We start from the raw sequence: 19086 nt of genomic DNA on the forward strand, positions 1-19086 counted from the left end.
CAAGTGAAGAGCTGTATTTTTTTCTTTGTCTTATCTCAAACACGCCGCAACCACGGAATATTCTACCACCAGAAGCCGAAATTCTAACGCTCATACCCAAGACAAATGCCATGAGCATTTGGACGGCGATTGCAGCTGAAAACTATATGTGAACACGTTCAGCTCCCAATGCAATGTTTCAGCACCAACCACATTCATTAGGCGGCAAAAAGCATCAACTGCCTGCATGTTTTGCTTTGCAGCTCTGGTCGGGATAAAACTGAAACATCAATCAAGTCGGCGACATGATACATCTTGTTTTTGGCATCAACGATAAACGTCCATTGAAATTTGTTCAAGTCCATCCAAAAAGCTTCTTATCTTCAATAGTTAATGTATATATATGATGATAAAAAGCACTTGCGTTGCGTTGCGTTTGAGTGACTGCACCTTTATCTTTATCTTTTCATCATCAAACTCAAATCATTTCGATTCCATCTACCCCATTTATAGATAGGACTGGGCTAAACAGACCCAACCCAATCTATATATAACAGCTGGCTGTCTTTAAAAAATTGGCCCAAAATCTATTGATAGTAGAGATGGACTCTAACTTAAATCAAATTTTAGATAATGAACAACAACATTGGAAAAGACAACTAACTGGAATAGTTAAAAATAATAATAATGAAAGTACAGGTTAGAGAAGAAATAGAATCACAACGTTGACAGTTTTGAGAGGAAGAAATAGAATATGAATGAGACGGTAGATGTAGATTTAGAGAAGATGAATATCGAAAAAGTAAGCTGGGCCGTTGATGTTGGAATATGGGTCATGTGCTTGGGGTTCGCCTACTTGGTTTCCAAAGCCTCTTCTTCTGTTAAGAGTATATAATAGGCAAAAGAATATTTTAAAGAGCTCCCATGCCATGTTTTTCCTTTTTACTATTATTTCTTTTGTTCATTTTTAATAAGAAGACTAACTAATCCTTTTTTGTAGAGAGATTAATGAATTTTTAACAAATTCAATCTTAATTGCTTTTAGGTCAGAAAAACCCATTAACCCCATCAAACAATCTAATTAGTAACATGTTAGTACTGTTGATTACGTGATTACAAATCCAAATAAAATGTAGTCAAATAATATACCCATTGAAGTTCCAGTTTGTTGTTATTCCTATTTCATGTGACTTGTCCTATTCGACTAATACCAACTTTTGTTGAACTGGGGTATTACTATTACTATGCACTGTACACTATATAATTTTATTTTATTTATTTCTTAAGGAAACTTTACAATCTGCCCACCCCAGGGCCTCAAAAATTCACTCACTCACTCATACTTATCACAACAAATTTGTAAAATTACCTAAAACCTCTTAAAATTTTATTTATTCCACAAATTAGGCTAACTTTTAAAATGAAAAATTTCACACAACCCCCTGAAAAATTTAAGTGAAAATCTCAAAAGCCTCCTCCTAACTATGTCAAAACTGCAAAAACAAGAAGAATTGGCTTAGGATAAATAAATAAATGAATATCAAAATGTGCATATGTTATTATATGATAAATGGGTCCCAGTCGTACCTGATGATACTTCTACTATCCACGTGTTATAATCCCAATCACCTAACAACATCGGGCCACGTCAGCACCGTCTCTTCCCATCATCCCCAAACACAACCAGTCGATTCTCTCTTTATATTTTCCTTTCTTATGGCGGTCAACGGATGAAAACACTACAGAACATTGTCTCTTAAATCCACCCTCCCCTAACTCTAGAGGACTGGAATTTCAACTTTCTGAGGTTGTTTTTTGGGTAATTTGATTCAGTATGGGGAGGATGGGATTTGGAAGCTATCATTATCAGAATCAGAGAACCTACTCGGCCAACCGAAGTGACTATAAGCTTCTAGAAGAAGTTGGTTATGGGGCTAGTGCAACGGTTTATAGAGCGATCTATTTGCCGTCCAATGAAGTTGTTGCTGTTAAGTGCTTAGATCTTGATCGCTGTAACAGTAATCTGGTTAGTTGCTTTTATCTGGTTTTGTTGTTTGTTTAATCATTTGTTTGTCCAAAATCTGAATTTAATTAGGTTATTCGATTTGTTTGTTTGTTTGTTGGTTGAGTGTTTGGCTGATTTGATATCTGTGTAGTTGATACAGTGAGTATTAGTATTGAAGAAGAGTTGTCGAATTTCTTTTTCTCGATTAGAGCAATTTGAATATTCAAGGAATTTAGCAATTGATCGATTTAAGTTTAAGTGGATTTATTCGAGGTTAAAGTTTAATTGCTGCGCTTAGTGCTGTCAGTTTTGTTGATTTGAAAGAAATAAAATTTTGTTGATCAATGGATTGAGTTGTTATACATGCGCTTTCACAATGCTTATGTTCTGGCTCAAAAAGCTGATATTGAAGTGTTTATGAGATTTGAAAATCTCAAAATTAAGGATGAACTGTTGCAGACTCTTTAGTCGTTATGACAGCGCAAAGAAATGGGCATGACATTGCTCAGGATCATGAGTGATAAACTAACCATATAACATATGTTTAAAAACTGCGGCTTGACTTGGTAAGGAGAACTATATCTGAGAAACCAAGAGATTTGCAGAGTGAATAGAGACCTGAGGCATTTTAGCTTGAGACTTTTAACTTGGATAACATGTTAAATAACCTTTTGATGCAAAAGTTTTAAGTTATCAGGTAATGGTTCAATAATAACATTAAATCTAGCATCTTTCAGGTGGAATATAATTAAGGAAGGATTTAAGGTGAAGCACTGTGTGAAGGGAATATTGGCCTTATTAAATGCACTTAATGCTGCCTTTTTCATGTTTTTTCCTTTTGTTTGTCGAATCATGGTTTGTCTTCGACACTATGATTCTCATAATTTACTAGCTGATGGATTTTTTTTACAGGATGACATACGCCGGGAGGCTCAAACAATGAGTTTGATTGATCATCCAAATGTGATAAGTGCGTATTGTTCATTTGTTGTTGATCGTAATCTTTGGGTGGTCATGCCATTCATGGCAGAGGGTTCATGCCTGCACCTTATGAAGATAGCATACGAAGATGGATTTGAAGAGCCTGCAATTGGTACTATTCTGAAAGAAACTCTCAAAGCTTTGGATTACCTTCATCGACAGGGACATATTCATCGGGACGTCAAGGTTTGTTAATCAAGAAACTCTGCATTATTTCCAAACATGGGTTTATTCAATTGTCTGTATCTTCAAGTCTATGTGTGAAAGTATCTCAAAATTTGTTTGATTCAATTGCCTATGCAGGCTGGAAACATACTACTTGATTCTAATGGGGTGGTAAAGCTTGCTGATTTTGGTGTTTCAGCTTGCATGTTTGATACTGGTGATAGACAGCGTACAAGAAATACTTTTGTAGGGACTCCATGCTGGTAAGTCATATGTTAGATGATCATAATTTCATTGGTAGTGACTGTTGCTTCATGTCATGCTAAATTCCTGTTTATTTTGTTTTCTTTTGCTTTGCAGGATGGCACCTGAAGTGTTGCAGCCTGGAAGTGGATATAATTCTAAGTGAGTAATCATGGAAAAAGTTTAAGCTAAAGTTGAGAACCTTGAGGTTTTTCCAGATATAATTTTTTGCAAGCTGAAGCCACTCTGCAGCTCAGTTTTTAAGCATCTGCAGTTCATACTGATGAATTTACTCTGTACCTTTGGTTTTTCTTTGTCTTGTTGAGGGGCAAGAAATGGTTTAGGGTTGGAATGGTTGGTGGTTGTGGCTGTGGGTTCAAATTTAGTTTTGTTTACCATCCTAAAATTTCTTGCTGTCTGCATATCACAGTCGTTGGTAATTGTACTTGTGTACCTCGAAATATTCAAATTTTGCAGTGGCAGCTTAATTAGTTAAATTGTTCTCATGGTAATCTGAACTTCATAAATGTGTGGTCATTTACAGTTGTGGCGGATTGGATTGATTTTGGGTTGGGTTTAAATCAAATTCATGTTGTAATTGGCACTGAAATATGTTTAAATGATGTAGATCATGTCTGTGTGGATGCATCTTTGTTATAATCTTTGAAAAGACAATTCTTAATCTCATTGATCTAATTTTTGGACTCAAGTAATCTCCGACATAACCATTTAAGTTTTTATTTTACATAGAAGAATGCAATAGTTTTTAAATTCTTATATGCATGGAAAAATCATGTTTCTGCATCTTTAAAGGAAATTAAATGTATTCTATTTTGAAAATTGGTGGTCTATTTCTAATTTTCAAATGTGGTTCTTTTGCAGGGCTGATATTTGGTCATTTGGTATAACAGCATTGGAGTTGGCCCATGGTCATGCACCTTTCTCTAAGTATCCTCCAATGAAGGTATTAACAATCACCATGAGGATCTAACTGGAATGTATATACACTACACAAAAAAGGAAAAACTATAATATACACACAGAGAACACAAATCTGGGAGTGCTTCAAATAGGAAGATGTGTCATTGAAATATCTGATATACATATTTTTCTTCCTTTTAATAGGTTCTCCTGATGACCATTCAGAATGCTCCTCCTGGTCTTGATTATGATCGTGACAAGAAATTTTCCAAGGTATTGCTTTTCTTTCTGGATAGACTTTAGACAGAAATGCAGTTCTCTATTGTGTATGTGTACTGTAAGGTTTTCCAAGGACTTCAACTGTAGTTGCTATATTGCAATGTGGTATTCATAGAGAGTAATTTTCTAATGAGAGGATTCCAGTTGTGATCAGTCTTTTAAAGAAATGGTTGCTATGTGCCTGGTGAAAGATCAAACAAAGAGGCCAACTGCAGAGAAGCTATTAAAGCACTCCTTTTTCAAGTATGCAAAGCCTCCAGAACTTTCTGTGAAGAAATTATTTGCTGACTTGCCACCTCTATGGAATCGTGTGAAAGCACTTCAGGTTGTTCAATATACCACTGGACTATATCTTGGGCTTCTTGATTTAATTTTTCCTAAATAGTTTTGATGAATTTGCTATGATATTACAGCTTAAAGATGCCGCACAATTAGCTCTGAAGAAAATGCCTTCAGCAGAACAAGAAGCTATATCACAGGTTTGAAACAAATTCAGTCATTATTTTTTACTTAAAATTGGTTGGACATATATTGTATGTTTTATGTTGTTTATTGCTTTTGAAATTTCTGGTATGTATACTTTATTGTTTCAGTTCCTTAAGCTCCTAATATCTTTTATGTTTACTTCTAAGTTGGCTTGATTGGCAGTTACCATTTTGTGGTCGTGTACCATGCCTGACTGTTTTTCTTTCTCTTGCTTAAGAATTTACCTTGACCATTTTTTCTTTCTTGACAACCCCAAAGGGCAATGCAGTGACTGCCAATTGGCATGTAGCTGTGATTCAGCTTAATAAATAAATGCAATGATTGTGTTCCATCATCCATGCTCAAGATTTGGAAAGAAACACTTTCCAGCACAACTTTTGATTAAAAGAGATGCCATATTCTGTTTTAGATTTTTAATAGAGTGTCTTCAACATATACAATACCTTGACCGTAATCCATCAGAGTGTTGGGTTTCCCTGTGCTATCACAGAAGCAGAGTGGGTGTCATTATTCGTGGCTTTCTGTTCTTTTTGTCCCTGGAATATGAATTTTTATGATGTTAGCCATACAGATTGATTCAAATACCTTTCTTTCTCTGCTGACATGATTCTTGTCTCTCACCCCAGAGTGAGTACCAGAGAGGAGTGAGTGCCTGGAACTTTGATATTGAAGATTTGAAAGCTCAAGCATCACTAGTAAGTCATAACATTTTGTATTTTTCTATTTCTTTTAGGTATTTTATATTCAGTGCTACATTTTGAGAAATCCTTCTCCTGATTATTTCAGTAGTGAATTCATACCAAATTATTCAAATCTCTTAGGTACGAGATGATGATGATATGCCAGAGGTCAGAGATGAAGATGACTTGAAATCAAATGTTGGTGATAAGGTCTTAAGATATTTTCTGCTGTTTGCTTGCATTACATAGGATTATATTTTTTTCTGTGAGGTTTGATCTTTAGGATTAAGCTTATAAATATTTTGTTCAATTTTGGCAGCCTGCAACTGATTTCCAATGTATATTTGGGAAATCAATTCTCAGTGCTTCCAAAGTTTTGCAGACTGAAACTGGAGGGCAAAATGATCAGTTACAACCGTCTGAGAGCTTGAATAAGAAAGGCAAGAGCCCTGAAATTCAAGAGAATTTTTTTTTAAAGAAAAATGGATCGAGCACTGAGGCAATGGCTTCAACCTCAGAAAAGGACTCAGTGCTGACCAAGTCTAAAGCAGATAAAAGCCGTCAAACTCAGAGTGGGCCTCTCGTGCCTGGTGTTGTGCTTACTCATTCATCATTGGAAAGGGGGCGTAACTCTGATAGGTTTGTTATATTTCATTATTAAGTTTTCAGACATATTTATTATCTACATTGTGTATCTCTGAATTGATGTCAGAAGTTATTTAGTGATATGATGCTTTATTTTTTCAACTACTCCTTACTTAGTAGCCTCTGATGAAAAAGTATTGGTGTATGGTCTGAATTGGATTGATTTTTATAAAATGTGAGAAGCTTGTGGTATTCTCTGATACCATTACAATGTTTCCACAGTCTGCATTGCATTACCGGTAATTTACACTGTAGCTGCTTTTGTGCCCAAGCAGCAGATACAGATAGTTTATGCCCATAAGTTGTTGGCATGACTCTAGGGGCCAAGTCACCAGTGCATGTGTTTTTTAGAGCAGGTTCTGAATTTTGAGCTTTGTTATCTTTTTCTGTAATGATAATCTCACAGGGATAGGAATATTGGCACTAGAATGGAAGTACTTGAATTATTATATTATATTGTTGCAGGTGTAGAACATTTCTCTTGGTGTATTTAATATGATTGTTGGTTAATTGCTGAAAATACGAACAGGAAATAAGTTGTTTGGTAATATACTAAATGAAGAAGATTATAGCATGTCTCTGGTTGTGATTTATGCTCTTACATTTCAAACAGTCTTCCTTACTGTCTCTGAATTATTAGGTGTGAGAATGATACTCAACCACAGACTGAGAAAGCTAGCCAAGTTCGAAGAGCACCAAACTTTAGTGGTCCTTTGATGCTTCCAAACCGGGCTTCAGCAAACAGCTTATCTGCTCCCATAAAATCTTCAGGAGGTGACTGAAGTTATTAAAAGCATTTGAGATTATTATCATTATCATTGTTTTATTTCATGTTTTGTTATCATCATCATTCTTGTCAACGCTGCTATCAGATTTATCAGCATCAGAATCATATTGAATATTTCTCCTGTAATAGGATATAGAGATTCTATGGATGATAAATCAAAGGCTAATTTGGTGCAAATTAAAGGGCGATTCTCAGTAACATCTGAAAATTTAGATCTTGTAAAGGTGAGGCTCTATTCTTATGTTATGATTGTTCTGTTTTGCGACTGTCACTAACTAAGAAATGTTCCTTAGGATATTCCATTAAGTACAGTTCCACGTCGATCACAGGTGGGTGACCAATCTTTGCGTTAACTTTTCAGCAGCTATGTCATATTTCTTATTTGATGTTCTGACCCTCTGTTTTGAAGGGATCACCTCTGAGGAAATCTGCCAGCGTTGGTGATTGGATGTTTGAATCCAAACCACTGGTGTGTACACTGCTTCTTGCCCTCTGTGTAGTCTGTTTATATCCTTCAGTTATAAGTGTTGTTCACTATCAATCCAAACCATTATATTAGTTTTATGTTCTTCCAGCCAAATAGTCAGTCCTCCAAGGATTTGTGCAACTGTAATGTGCCAGCATCACTTCTCATGCCTCATCTTCAGAATCTTTTTCAGCAGACCTCACTTCAGCAGGTGATGGAAGAATGACAAAACATTGATACAGTAGATATGTTTGATAATTTATCCTCAAGTTTTGATTGCCTTCAAGTACTCAATTCTGAAATAAAATTTCCAAATTCTTTTATGCCAGGATCTTCTCATGAATATATTGAATAGCTTGCAACCGGCTGAGGCTGTAGATGGTAAGTAAATACAATTGTCTTTGTTTGATATGTACTATGATTGTACTAGGAAATTGAAACAGGACTCCTTTCTTGGTTCAGCTTCTCAAAATGGAAAGTTGCCCCTGCTGCCTCGTGTTTCAGAGAACAATGGAAGTGTAAGTAGATTTTATCTACTATATTGTATTTTTTGCTATATTATAAGTTTTGAGTCTACGAACTTGTAGTGGAATGCTGTCTTGTATGATGCTTACCTGTTTATTTTTAAATGCAATTTCATGGTTTATTTACTATAAATTGCATAATGCCAGTGGCGCATGATTAATTTTGAGTCTTCATCACCTGCAATGTTGTTGTAGACTTAATAGTTATTGCATTTCTTTCTTATATTTTAATGGATCGTATCACACCATTTAGTGAGGTCAATTTATTGATGTTTCATGGTTAACTGCAAGCACATGTTTTCCCTCTCCTCTGATCTGTTGTTTCAGCAGGTTGAGATAGCAGCCTCTGAGAGGGAACGTTTGATGCTGAACAAGATCTCTGAGCTGCAAGCAAGGTTGGCCTTTGTCAATCTAAATTAATTCTGATGACCTTATCTTTTCCACGCAAGGAAGCTTATTGGACTCCCTCTTTTTCTTTCTCTTATCTAATGTTCTGCAGGATGGTCAATTTAACAGATGAACTAGATTCTGAAAAGTTGAGATATAATCAAGTGAGTTACCTTTAAGATATAATTTTATTTTTCACCTGTTGTAGAGAATGAAAGAAACAAGCATCAAGTAGGCGTATAAAATAAAAAAATTAATTTTGTATCCTGCCATTGAAGGTTTGATTATTGTTTACAGTTGCAGCAGCAGCTGCATGCCATATCAGGTCAGGAAGAAAATGGAGATGGAAGAGAAGATGTTGCCTGAAAGCCAAAGTTAAAGTTACCAATTACTGAAAGTCACTCCTGTACATTCGGGCAATAACTGTAAATCGTGCAGATAAGTAGTATCTTCTGATATTCTTTATATGTGCTTTTCGGCCATTGATGATGGAGAAAGAAGATAGTGAAAAGTTCTGCGCCACTTTAATGATGGCTGGAAGTCAGTCAGATGGGTTTCGTCCTGTTTTGTGTTAAGTTGTAAACCCCAAGTAGTGTTTTTTTTCTTCTTTTGGAGAAGCAGCTGGAAATGAGGAAGAAGATAGTTGCTGCAAATGTTGGTTTATGTCCAATAGAGTTTTAAATTGATATATTATTATTATTATTATTTTATCTAAAGTGAACATAAAGAGCTTGTAATCATTGTATAGCTTAGCTCAAATTAGATAAGCCAAACATGGCTCTGATTAGACGCATGTAATTCCGACAAACCTGCTCATGCAATTGAATTTGAAAGCTGTGTAGTGTTAAGTGCCCATGATATTGTAGATTACATCAAATTAAAGATAAATAAACATAATAAATTATATTTTATATATTAATTTATTTTTAAATTTGTTACTAATGTTTTCAGGGTTTGCTATTGGATTTTCTTAGTCAACTGAGTGGACCGACATTTGGATCAGGATAACTAAACAAGATTGTGGTTTGGTATTTATTCTTTCAATTGCCGGTCCTAGTCTTTATTAGATAGAGGGGGATGTAGGAGTTGAGCACCACGGGTTAATCCGATTCTTGTTTCAAAACCATGTTTGTAAGAAATCATTTATACCTCTGCTATTAATAAATCGAAATAAAGTGTCCTCCGCCAAAGGAACTGAAAACTCATAACGGTATGCCTGCCTGCCTGGCCACTTGTCTTTGTTCTGGCACTTCCGCCAGGACACTCTAACGTCGACGTTTTATAACGCTTGCCCCCGAGATCCTCTCTCGCAACTCAAATCCTTAAAACCCTTTTCCTGTTATAAACCCCTGAATTGTAAGCCATTAATTTATTACTCACAAGTCATGACTTCCCTAACTCTGACACTGCCCTCTTCTTCAGCTTCCGCTTTATTCTCTCTCGAGAAGCCACCATCTGCTTCTCCGTTACGTCTTAATAACACCCGTAAAACGAAAACTCTTAATAAGGTAAGAGTCTAATAATGACAAAGTAATAATCAGATTCACTGTTATGTGTTTGTATTTTTATTTATTTATTTGCAGAATAGCAAGGTTTGGAGGAGGGGAATATGCAGAGCAGAGTTATCAAACGACGCGCCGTTTGTTATTGCAATTGGGACTTGCATGTTAAGCTCATTGGTTCTTCCAACTCCGGCTACTGAGGAACGGGATACTGGTACTGCTCTTGATTCTACGGATATCAGATATGCTGCTATGGGTATCATCAGTTTTATACCCTACTTTAATTGGCTGGTATGCTATTCTTTTTTTTTATAATTGTTTTACAATTTATATGATATCCCTTTAAATTGTTAATTTTTTTTTTTTATTTATTTGGTTTATAGAGTTGGGTTTTTGCTTGGCTTGATACCGGGAAAAGGCGCTATGCCGTATACTCTATTGTTTACTTGATTCCCTATCTGAGGTACAATTTTGAATTTTCAACTATTGGTTGATGTTTTGATGGTTAGTAATTGACTTCAAATTTTCCTTTTATTTTTCTTCAGTTTTAATTGATTGTGAAAATACCATTAACTTCTTTGTTTGCTTACCTTGATGCTTGGAAGTGGACTGTAATATTCATTATACATGGATAATTATTCCCAATACAATTTTTAGTTGCTGCGAATTCCATAAAATCCTCTATATATACCAACTGGCTGTCTGTCTCCTATGATTTACAATTTCTTCTTTTTTGACCATTCGGCTGTCTTTGTAGCACATGCCTATCTGATATACAATAAAGCTAAATCACTAACGACAATGTGTTGTTATATGATTAGGTGATTTTGAATTAGGAATTGTTAAAAGTATGAAATGAAATCCTAGATTTTGTTAGAAGTATTAAGTAAAATCTCAGTTTGGAAGAATCAAATAAAAACCCAATTTGGAAGAATCAAATAAAATCCCAGAATTTGTTAGGAGTATCAAATAAAATTCCATATTTATTGGGATTTGATTTGGTCAACTGAATGTTGTATTTTAGATAGTTGCCTTTAATCTTTCCTAGAATCATGTGTTTATATTAAGAATGTATCTCCTATATTATGTGAATCATTTTGTCAATGAGTAAACAAGAAGAGAAATTATTCATATAACCAGTGTTTTCAGGGGCAAAGGAAAACTAAGTCACATAATGACATATATCAATAGTAAACAAATTAATATTCATTAATAGTGCATATAGTTACACTCTTTGATATGCTCAAACATATGTCCTTAGCTCACACTGAAAGACTTCCCTTTGGGCTCTTCATATATTTTTGCTGAGGGTATAGAGAGCATCCTATTGGTTTAAAGTGTATTATAAGCTTGTCACCTTCCTGTGTTTCTTTTCTGAAGCCCACATCGAGTAGTGAGCCAGTGAGCCTTATTTTAGAGTGTGTGCTGTAGTTTTCTTCTGAGCTGGAGTTAACAATATTTGTAGAAAAAACTCCCCACTAGTGCTTTTCAAGAAAGTAATGTTGTTGGATTACTTCATTATTTTTTCTGTTTTGAGCTTAATAGAGACTGTAGTCAGATATTTTAAAAATTAAAACTTTCCTTGATATTCTGTATGTTTCATATATGCATGTATGTAGCTTGATTATACACATGAATTTGCTATTTTATTTTACTTTGTTTGGATAGGTCAAATTTATCATTATCTCCTGAAGACAGTTGGTTACCTATTGCTAGCATTATTTTCTGCATTGTTCATGTTCAGGTATGCATCTTTCACTTTCACTTATTGCCTAAATGAGCCAGTATAAAGTTTTGGGGTTAAGACGGTTGAAGACTTGCATACAAACTTATGTGTGAATCAACATAAATGAGTGATCTATCTTTATTATTTTCACTGGTCAAAATTTGACATTAGTCATGATGGCTTGCTCTTATAATTGAAGAGACTGAATAATATTAATATATTGGTTATGGGAAGTGTTATTGTAAGGGGCATGCCAACAGTCAACAAGTACTGGTAGATTTATGAGTTTGTGATTTGCAATGCTTTTCTGTTTGCAGCTGGAAGCAAGTATCAGAAATGGAGATATTCAGAGATTTCAATTATTTAGTCAGGCTGAAAAGCATCTTTCTAGGATGGTTAAAAAGAAAGAAAGTCATATGGACGAGCATCAAGAAATTGAGGTACTGATCCCTTGAGGTCATGCTGACCTCATTTTTTTGTGTATTAATCTGTGTTGTTGAGCCTGATATGTTTGAACTTTTGATATAAAGGGGAGAAAAAGAGAGGAAGTGAATTTGCCATCTGCTGGAGAACAATCAAGAAATGAGCCCCGACGGTGGGGAGTTCCTGAAAACCCCTCCAAGCATGAGGAGCTCTCGAATGGAGATAGTGATGATGACAAGAAAAGGGAACATTGGTAATCCAGCATTTATGTTTGAGGTCGCACAGTGACAATGTGTACCAAACAAGAGTAGCAAATAGTTATACCTATATGGATGGAGAATTGAGAGAGAAAGAAATAGATTGTATGTTTTCAATTAGAGAACCAAAAAGGAGAGATTGCATATTGCTATTCCCGACTCCGAACTAGAGATTTAACATATTACAGGAAGACATTTAAATTTTTCGTTAACTTTTTTCCTTTTGATTGATATATCCATAAGAGAGCCTGACAGGAAGCAAATTTAATGAACTAAAAACTTCAGTATATTCAAGTATAACATCGAGTAGATACATCTGTGTGCTAGTTATGACATAAGTTTGACAAAGGAACGACGACAATTAGAAAAAGGGGTTCCGAAATTGGAATTAATAGAATATCAATAGGCAAACCTTTGACTGGTGGCTAGATTTATATCAGCGAATTCTCTTAATCGACGTATCGTCCTGGTGAAGCTTCCATTAACACGATTAAACTAGACTTTAAGTCAACATGTCTATCTATATGTGGAAGGGGAAGAAGCTTTTTAACAATCAATTAGAGTTGTTTTAGTGAAAAACCTACATACCAGGCAGAATACATGGCGATAGAAATTAAATGCTTTGACCTGTGCTTTCTCCCATGACATTTTCAGAGTTGGGAACTCAAGAACTACAATGAGGTCAAACGGCACTTTGTGCAGAAGACTCATTTCAGTGAAAAAGTGAGCATCTTATCATTCAATATGCAAGGAAACCATGCACGCCGTGAGAACACACTGGCTTTCCACCAGGCTCATGGAACAATGATGTTTTCTTTCATCCTTTGAAATATTCTTTGATTAAAAAAATAAATAAAAAAGAATCCAACATGGAGTACTCAGGGCTATGCTAGTTAGGTTCTTCACCTTGTATTAGTACATGAATCTGATCTTCTCATAGGGAAGGGACTTATAAGCCCCATCTTAAAGCAGAAATCCAGACCAACAGCGGTGAAGAAAAATATTAGAAGGTTCTCGGATACATACAGAGCAGCATTAGAAGCATGTGACAAGAAGCTTTCAATGTTTAGTTCTAATGGTCGTCCTACAGATAAAGCTCCGAGCCCTGCAATGAAATGTATCAATGCTCAATTATGTAATTCATTAATTCTGTTACGAGATGAAAAATTCCAATTGTTTATGCAACAACTTATAAATTACCTTTGGCAAAACCAAAAGCTACAGATGTCCCCGTTTTTAGCTGAGTGTTATCCAAGTCTCTTCTTATTGTATATCGGAAGGTAATACCAAATAATGCACAGCTAACAAAGTTGATTAACAAAGGGAGTATCAGCTCTGAACTGGAATTCACCTGAGTAAAAGAGATGGGAAGCCCGGCAAGGCTACCAATAAGAGCTGATACAGAAGCTGCTTTAATGGACTGCAATCTCTCCACATCACTGTCAATTCCCTCACTTTCTTTCTCCACCAAGGCATTTCCATCTTCTATTCCATCTGCTTTCACCAACAATGTGCGTTCGGCTTCTTCAATAATGGCTCTGGCTTCAACAATTTCCCGTTGACCTTCGGCAATCTTGAATTTGCAAAAAAATAATGCATCAATGATTAATTAGATACCATAGGAAGACCTGGCAGGAAGAGGAACAAAACAGTGTGTTTGACCAAAACATGCTCTGATTCCTAACAGGCCTTTCCACGTCTACATGGGACTCAACCCTTATCTGGTCATAATCAAACACAATCCATTTTTACAACTAAAGCCAACTGTATATCAATCACATTTCTCACCAAAGTGAAAATTTCCCACCGAAGCTAATTGAAAATCTATCAGGTATTTATGAAAAGCAGTTCATCTTTGTTCCAATTAAGCATCCCGTTAGATTATTCAATCACAAATACAGATGATAAATCAACATTTGGCAGAATGACCAGCAATAAAATTTGATCAGGAGTTTGCATTCTTCCTCAATTCTACTCATTTTCAATCCCAATGTTCTACCAAGCACAGTGTGATAATAAAGAAAGAGACTAGCTGGACTAAAAAACATAAGGGCATTCAAGTATAGATTCTAATTAAAAAAACGTGTATTTGTAAGGTTAAAACCACCACAAAAGCTACCTCAAAAGCTCTCCTTTCAAGCTGATTAACATAATCCCTCAATTGCTTAGCCTCAAGTTCCTGTCTTTCAATTTCAGCAAGCTCCCTCTTGGCGTTCTCCACTCTCTGAGAGGCCTTTTCCAAGCCATCAAGCAAAACCCTGTTCTCTTTCCTTTTCAAGAGTTCCTCTACTTGTTGGTCCACCAAACCAGAGAGTGCATCCTTCAAATTGTTATTGTCTGTTTCTACCTCTTCTGAGCCACTGCTTTTGCACTTTAAGATTATAAATCTTGTCATTGAAGTTGTAGCGGCGACTCTACCTCTGTGGAAGATTTCTGGGCATATTGGATATGTGAAGCAAAGGCTGCCAGTGAAGAGAATGCCATGGTTTAAACAAGGAAGTGAAGTGGGTTTGATTGGCATGGTTTTGTGCGGTGAGATATGCTGCGGATATTTGCTTATCACTGTCCTCATAATCTCGTGGCTCTCGCAGCTTTCAATTTTCTGTTTCAAAATTGAAGGATTTTGATTGGCAGCTTTCAATTTTATTCTTCATTTTCTATATTATTAACACTACAAATTTGAAGGATTTTAATTAAAATATATATTTTATAAATTATTGGGTAAATCACTATTTCCCACCAAGGTTTAGGGAAACCACTTCACATCCATTGGATTCAAAAACCACAAAATGCCACTCACAACTTAACCATACTAAAAAAAAAACAAGTCTTGATATAGTAAACTATCCTATTATTCAATATCTTATATATAATTTTATATACAAATGATAATATATCATTTGTATTATTAGATAAATAAAAATTAAAGAAAAAATAATATTCAATCATATAATAATATAAAATTATTTATGTACAAAATTAAACACATAATTTTATTATTATTCTAAACTATTTTACTTTTATGAAATTTTTGTAATACTCTTAAAAGAATATTGACAATATGGTTGAGCCCATTGATCAAAAACACAACATAAATGTGTAATTTTATTTGACGTTACATGTATTATTTCGACCATATTTTTCATTTAGAGCCTTTATTATTAGTTATGTATTTAAATTCAACCAAATTCAAATTAGAGTTAATTTGAACTCAATTTAAATCAATTCAAATTTAATCCTAAATTAATTTGAATAATTAAAAATAATATTAAAAAAAGAGAAAACCATAAAAAATAAAATAGTTATAAAAGAAGAAAATATTTAATAAAAATATCCCTACTTATTATTCCACATACCGTAAATAAATAGTTGGCAAGTGCTCACCATGATAAATATCAATCAAACCAACCCCAAATGCTTTTCACTATATCGTCTTAACCTTAAGTTATTTTTTTCATGGGCCCCTAATGTCTTCCAGGATATTCCTAACCCCCTAATATTTTAAAACTATAATTCAAACCTTAGAGTTAGAAGAGGGGTTTTGCATTAGGGAGCGGAAATCCGGAAACGACCCGGTCGTTTTATGTTCTTACAAGTACAAACGACTTAAGGGATGCTGTCTGTCACTGACCACAAAAGGGTTTGACCGAAGCTATTCAACTTCACAGCCACTTTCTCTTTCGCCCTCAACAACTTAATGTTTATTCTCCTCCTTTTTACTACTTGTTCTCCTGTTAACACTCCTCTCAAGCGCATAGGCACACACAACGGCAGCTTCCACTGCGACGAAGCTCTTGGCTGCTTTATAATTCGCCTCACTGATAAGTTCTCCAACGCCCAAATTATCCGTACCCGAGATCCTATGGTGTTTTCTTTTAACTCCATATTTATTTTTATTTTGGTTGTGAGCTGAAAAAAAAAAAAAAAATCCTTTTTTAATAAGTTGTAGTGGGATTTTAAGTATTTCATTGCTAGTTTTTTTGTCAGCTAAGTTGTTTTCTTGAACATTTTGTTGTGTGATGAAATGTGCTTTTTTATTTTGTTTGGTTATGTTCTATTTGATGACAGTTTATGAACTGATTTTGGGGATGCACGTTTTGGAGGGTCTTGATGCGGTCCTTGATGTTGGGGGTGTGTGTGATCCGAGTAAGGACCGGTATGATCATCATCAGAAGGGCTTTGAGGAGGTTCTTGGACATGGGTTCAGTACAAAGCGGGTCTTGTTTACAAGGTATTCCTCTGATAAAATGTGCAAGTTTTTATTATTCACATTACAAGTTGGTTAATTGTCTTGTATAAAATTGATACTTGAAGTACAGCTTAAGTTTAGTCAACTGTAATCTGACATGTGATTTTGGGTAGTTTTAATATTTTGGTGATGATTAATTAAAGTTTCCTGTGTAATTTCTTTTTTCTTCAGCATTTTGGAAAGGAGATAATAGCTAAAGAGCTTCAGCTTGATGAAGGACACCCAGATGTTCACTGGTTATTTTTTACTATTTACAGAAACTTCATGGAGGTAATTATTTTTACAATTTTTACAATTTTATTCTAGGTCTATTACAATTTACAACTTTTGAATAGATGAGATGGAAGCTGTTGCATTTCTCAGGGGATAGTGTTTGCTCAAAATTATTTGTGTTTTAGGTATTTCTTTCACCATTTCAGATGTTCATGATAATGTTGAATACTTGATTTCTTTCATTTCTTTAAAAAGCCCAAGAATTTTTTTTCTGCTTTTCTTTTAGGATTGTGGAAGATCTTTTTAGGCCTTATTCAGTACAACTATTGTTCAGATCTAATTCCGGTGTCTGCTATTTAGAAGCAGCTTTTGGTGCTTCACTGTGTTAATAGAATAGTTTATTCATAATACTAATCTGTACCTTTGTGCAATGGTATGACTGGGCTTTTATCGGGTTGCTGACTGAACTGTTTTTCTTATGAGGTCACCCAAATGTCTTTGCAAGTGTCACTGCCTGTATCTTTATTCAGATAGTTTTTTCATTGATATAGATTTTTGCTTATCCTACTCTGGTTAATGATTTGCTTTCTTGTTCTTTTTGTCAGGTAATTGATGCAATTGATAATGGAATTAGCCAGTATGACACAGAGAAGCCACCAAGATATGTGAGTAATACACATTGGTCTTCAAGGGTAGGGAAACTAAATTTGGATTGGATAGAACCTGATCACTCAGCAGAGAAGGAGAATGAAGCCTTCCAACAGTCAATGACTCTGGCTGGCAGTGAGTTTTAAGATGTGAGGTTTTTCTTAAATAAAACTATGTAATCTTGTTCTTTCATTTGCTTTATTTACTTGTTCTATTCAATGTGGTCTCCATCTTTACAAGATTATGTTTGAGGTTTTTCTGTCTTTTTGGGTTGTTTTGCAATGCAATTAGATGGATATGAAAGATGCAGGTGCATAACACTTGAGGATCATCCTCTCGTTTCAATCTGTTAGGTTTTATGTGAAATCATGGTTGCCAGCATGGTCAATTGTAATGGAATGTCTTGCTGTGGGATACGATATTGATCCAAGTGGTGATATCATGGTTTTGAAACAATCTTGTCCTGTAAGTATATGTGCTCCCTATTGCTATAGTTTTGTTATTTGTAGTTCTATAATGAGTTTTAAAATGTTTTATAATTAAATCTAATGAGCTTCGTTTGCATTACATTTCATTGTGTTTTAGGGTTTAGGGTTATGTGTAGGAGCTATTATAGTGCTTTATCTTCCTTAGATACGTAACTGATCTATTATTTGTACTGTCAACATGATTTGACTCCGAAATTGGGCATGATTTGTCTTGAATAGACCTGTGCAACTTGAGTTAAGATACTAGATTGTATTAATTTTTTGCTCCTTTAAGGTATAAAAAATACTTTATTTGTTCTAATTTTTTTAAAGTATTTGAAGTTGTCATATATTCTTTATTTCAGGTTGTATGTTTAACTTCTTATTTTCTATCTTGCAGTGGAAGCTTCACTTGTTTGAGCTTGAGGAGAAGATGAAGATTGAGCCTCTTATTAAATATGTTCTTTACAAGGTATGTGTGTATATGTGTCAATACACTTATTTTCTCCTCATCAAAAAAGCTTACTTTGGATTATGTCTCATTGGATAGATGTGATCATCAAATAAACTGACTACGAACCATCTGATATGCAGGATGACAGAGGCTAACAGTGGCTAGTACAGGCAGTGGGAGTGTCCCTGATAGATTTGAGAGCCGGAGACCTCTTCATGCCCAGTTGTGAGGCCTTAGAGATGATGAACTCTCAAAGGAGGCAGAGATCTCCGATTGCGTGTTCATACATACGAGTGGCTTTATTGGTGGAAATAAAAGCTATGAGGGTGCTCTGGCCATGGCTCGGATTGCTTTGAAGCTTTAAGCACAGAAACATAGATTGCATTTCTAATTTTACCAACTGAGAACATATAAACTCAGAGCATACCATTCAAGAATCTAATTGATTGCATCTGTTTCTATAGAAATTCTTGGCTTATAGAGTACAATTTACTCATCTTGGATGATGATGTAGCCATCTTTAACCAATATTAGAATGCAATTATTTGGATATAATTTATAATATTCCTTGTGAAAGCAGTTTCTCTTCTCTGTACTTC

The 19086-nt window shown here is 35.0% G+C and overlaps 3 protein-coding genes and 1 pseudogene across 7 annotated transcripts; 3 read left to right on the forward strand and 1 right to left on the reverse strand.

The window, feature by feature from the left end:
- The first annotated feature begins 1607 nt into the window (after positions 1-1607).
- LOC123210425 (serine/threonine-protein kinase BLUS1-like) lies at positions 1608-9401 on the forward strand. Of its 5 annotated transcripts, none has more exons than XM_044628773.1 (22): positions 1608-2005; positions 2897-3151; positions 3269-3393; positions 3491-3535; positions 4256-4337; positions 4499-4567; positions 4728-4898; positions 4987-5052; positions 5686-5754; positions 5881-5949; positions 6059-6179; positions 6258-6378; positions 7025-7158; positions 7301-7395; positions 7465-7500; positions 7581-7640; positions 7747-7848; positions 7967-8018; positions 8100-8155; positions 8489-8556; positions 8661-8712; positions 8846-9401. In XM_044628773.1, the coding sequence occupies exons 1-22, from the start codon at positions 1814-1816 to the stop codon at positions 8912-8914; spliced, it is 2109 nt and encodes a 702-aa protein (XP_044484708.1). In that variant the 5' UTR covers positions 1608-1813; the 3' UTR covers positions 8915-9401. The 5 variants fall into 5 exon arrangements, with proteins under 5 accessions (XP_044484708.1, XP_044484709.1, XP_044484704.1 ...); XM_044628774.1 differs by having other exon boundaries at positions 5881-5937; XM_044628769.1 differs by having other exon boundaries at positions 6059-6378.
- A 218-nt stretch (positions 9402-9619) lies between these two features.
- On the forward strand, positions 9620-12668 carry LOC123210427. The gene is made up of 6 exons (XM_044628776.1): positions 9620-10056; positions 10132-10341; positions 10434-10513; positions 11719-11794; positions 12094-12216; positions 12307-12668. Exons 1-6 carry the CDS (start codon positions 9934-9936, stop codon positions 12454-12456), a joined length of 762 nt encoding a protein of 253 aa, XP_044484711.1. The 5' UTR covers positions 9620-9933; the 3' UTR covers positions 12457-12668.
- A 584-nt stretch (positions 12669-13252) lies between these two features.
- Positions 13253-15093, reverse strand: LOC123210426. Its single transcript, XM_044628775.1, has 3 exons — positions 14576-15093; positions 13657-14029; positions 13253-13561 (listed from the first exon to the last, which is right to left on the reverse strand). Exons 1-3 carry the CDS (start codon positions 15026-15028, stop codon positions 13359-13361), a joined length of 1029 nt encoding a protein of 342 aa, XP_044484710.1. The 5' UTR covers positions 15029-15093; the 3' UTR covers positions 13253-13358.
- An 895-nt stretch (positions 15094-15988) lies between these two features.
- LOC123211836 lies at positions 15989-19075 on the forward strand (annotated as a pseudogene).
- The last annotated feature ends 11 nt before the right edge of the window (positions 19076-19086 follow it).

Source organism: Mangifera indica, chromosome 3 (genome assembly GCF_011075055.1).
Source record: "Mangifera indica cultivar Alphonso chromosome 3, CATAS_Mindica_2.1, whole genome shotgun sequence".
In the NCBI taxonomy this organism is placed as follows: domain Eukaryota; kingdom Viridiplantae; phylum Streptophyta; class Magnoliopsida; order Sapindales; family Anacardiaceae; genus Mangifera; species Mangifera indica.

Bases quoted from the DNA above. Each gene is read 5' to 3' on its own strand.
- LOC123210425 (XM_044628769.1), top strand. From the start codon at position 1,814: ATGGGGAGGATGGGATTTGGAAGCTATCATTATCAGAATCAGAGAACC. The intron at 3,536-4,255 runs GTGAGTAATCAT...GTTCTTTTGCAG, and splicing joins GGAAGTGGATATAATTCTAA to GGCTGATATTTGGTCATTTG. The intron at 6,379-7,024 runs GTTTGTTATATT...CTGAATTATTAG, and splicing joins AGGGGGCGTAACTCTGATAG to GTGTGAGAATGATACTCAAC.
- LOC123210427 (XM_044628776.1), top strand. From the start codon at position 9,934: ATGACTTCCCTAACTCTGACACTGCCCTCTTCTTCAGCTTCCGCTTTA. The intron at 11,795-12,093 runs GTATGCATCTTT...TTCTGTTTGCAG, and splicing joins TCTGCATTGTTCATGTTCAG to CTGGAAGCAAGTATCAGAAA. The intron at 12,217-12,306 runs GTACTGATCCCT...TTTGATATAAAG, and splicing joins ACGAGCATCAAGAAATTGAG to GGGAGAAAAAGAGAGGAAGT.
- LOC123210426 (XM_044628775.1), bottom strand. From the start codon at position 15,028: ATGAGGACAGTGATAAGCAAATATCCGCAGCATATCTCACCGCACAAA. The intron at 14,030-14,575 runs GTAGCTTTTGTG...TGCAAATTCAAG, and splicing joins TTGAAAGGAGAGCTTTTGAG to ATTGCCGAAGGTCAACGGGA. The intron at 13,562-13,656 runs GTAATTTATAAG...ATTTCATTGCAG, and splicing joins AGCTTTTGGTTTTGCCAAAG to GGCTCGGAGCTTTATCTGTA.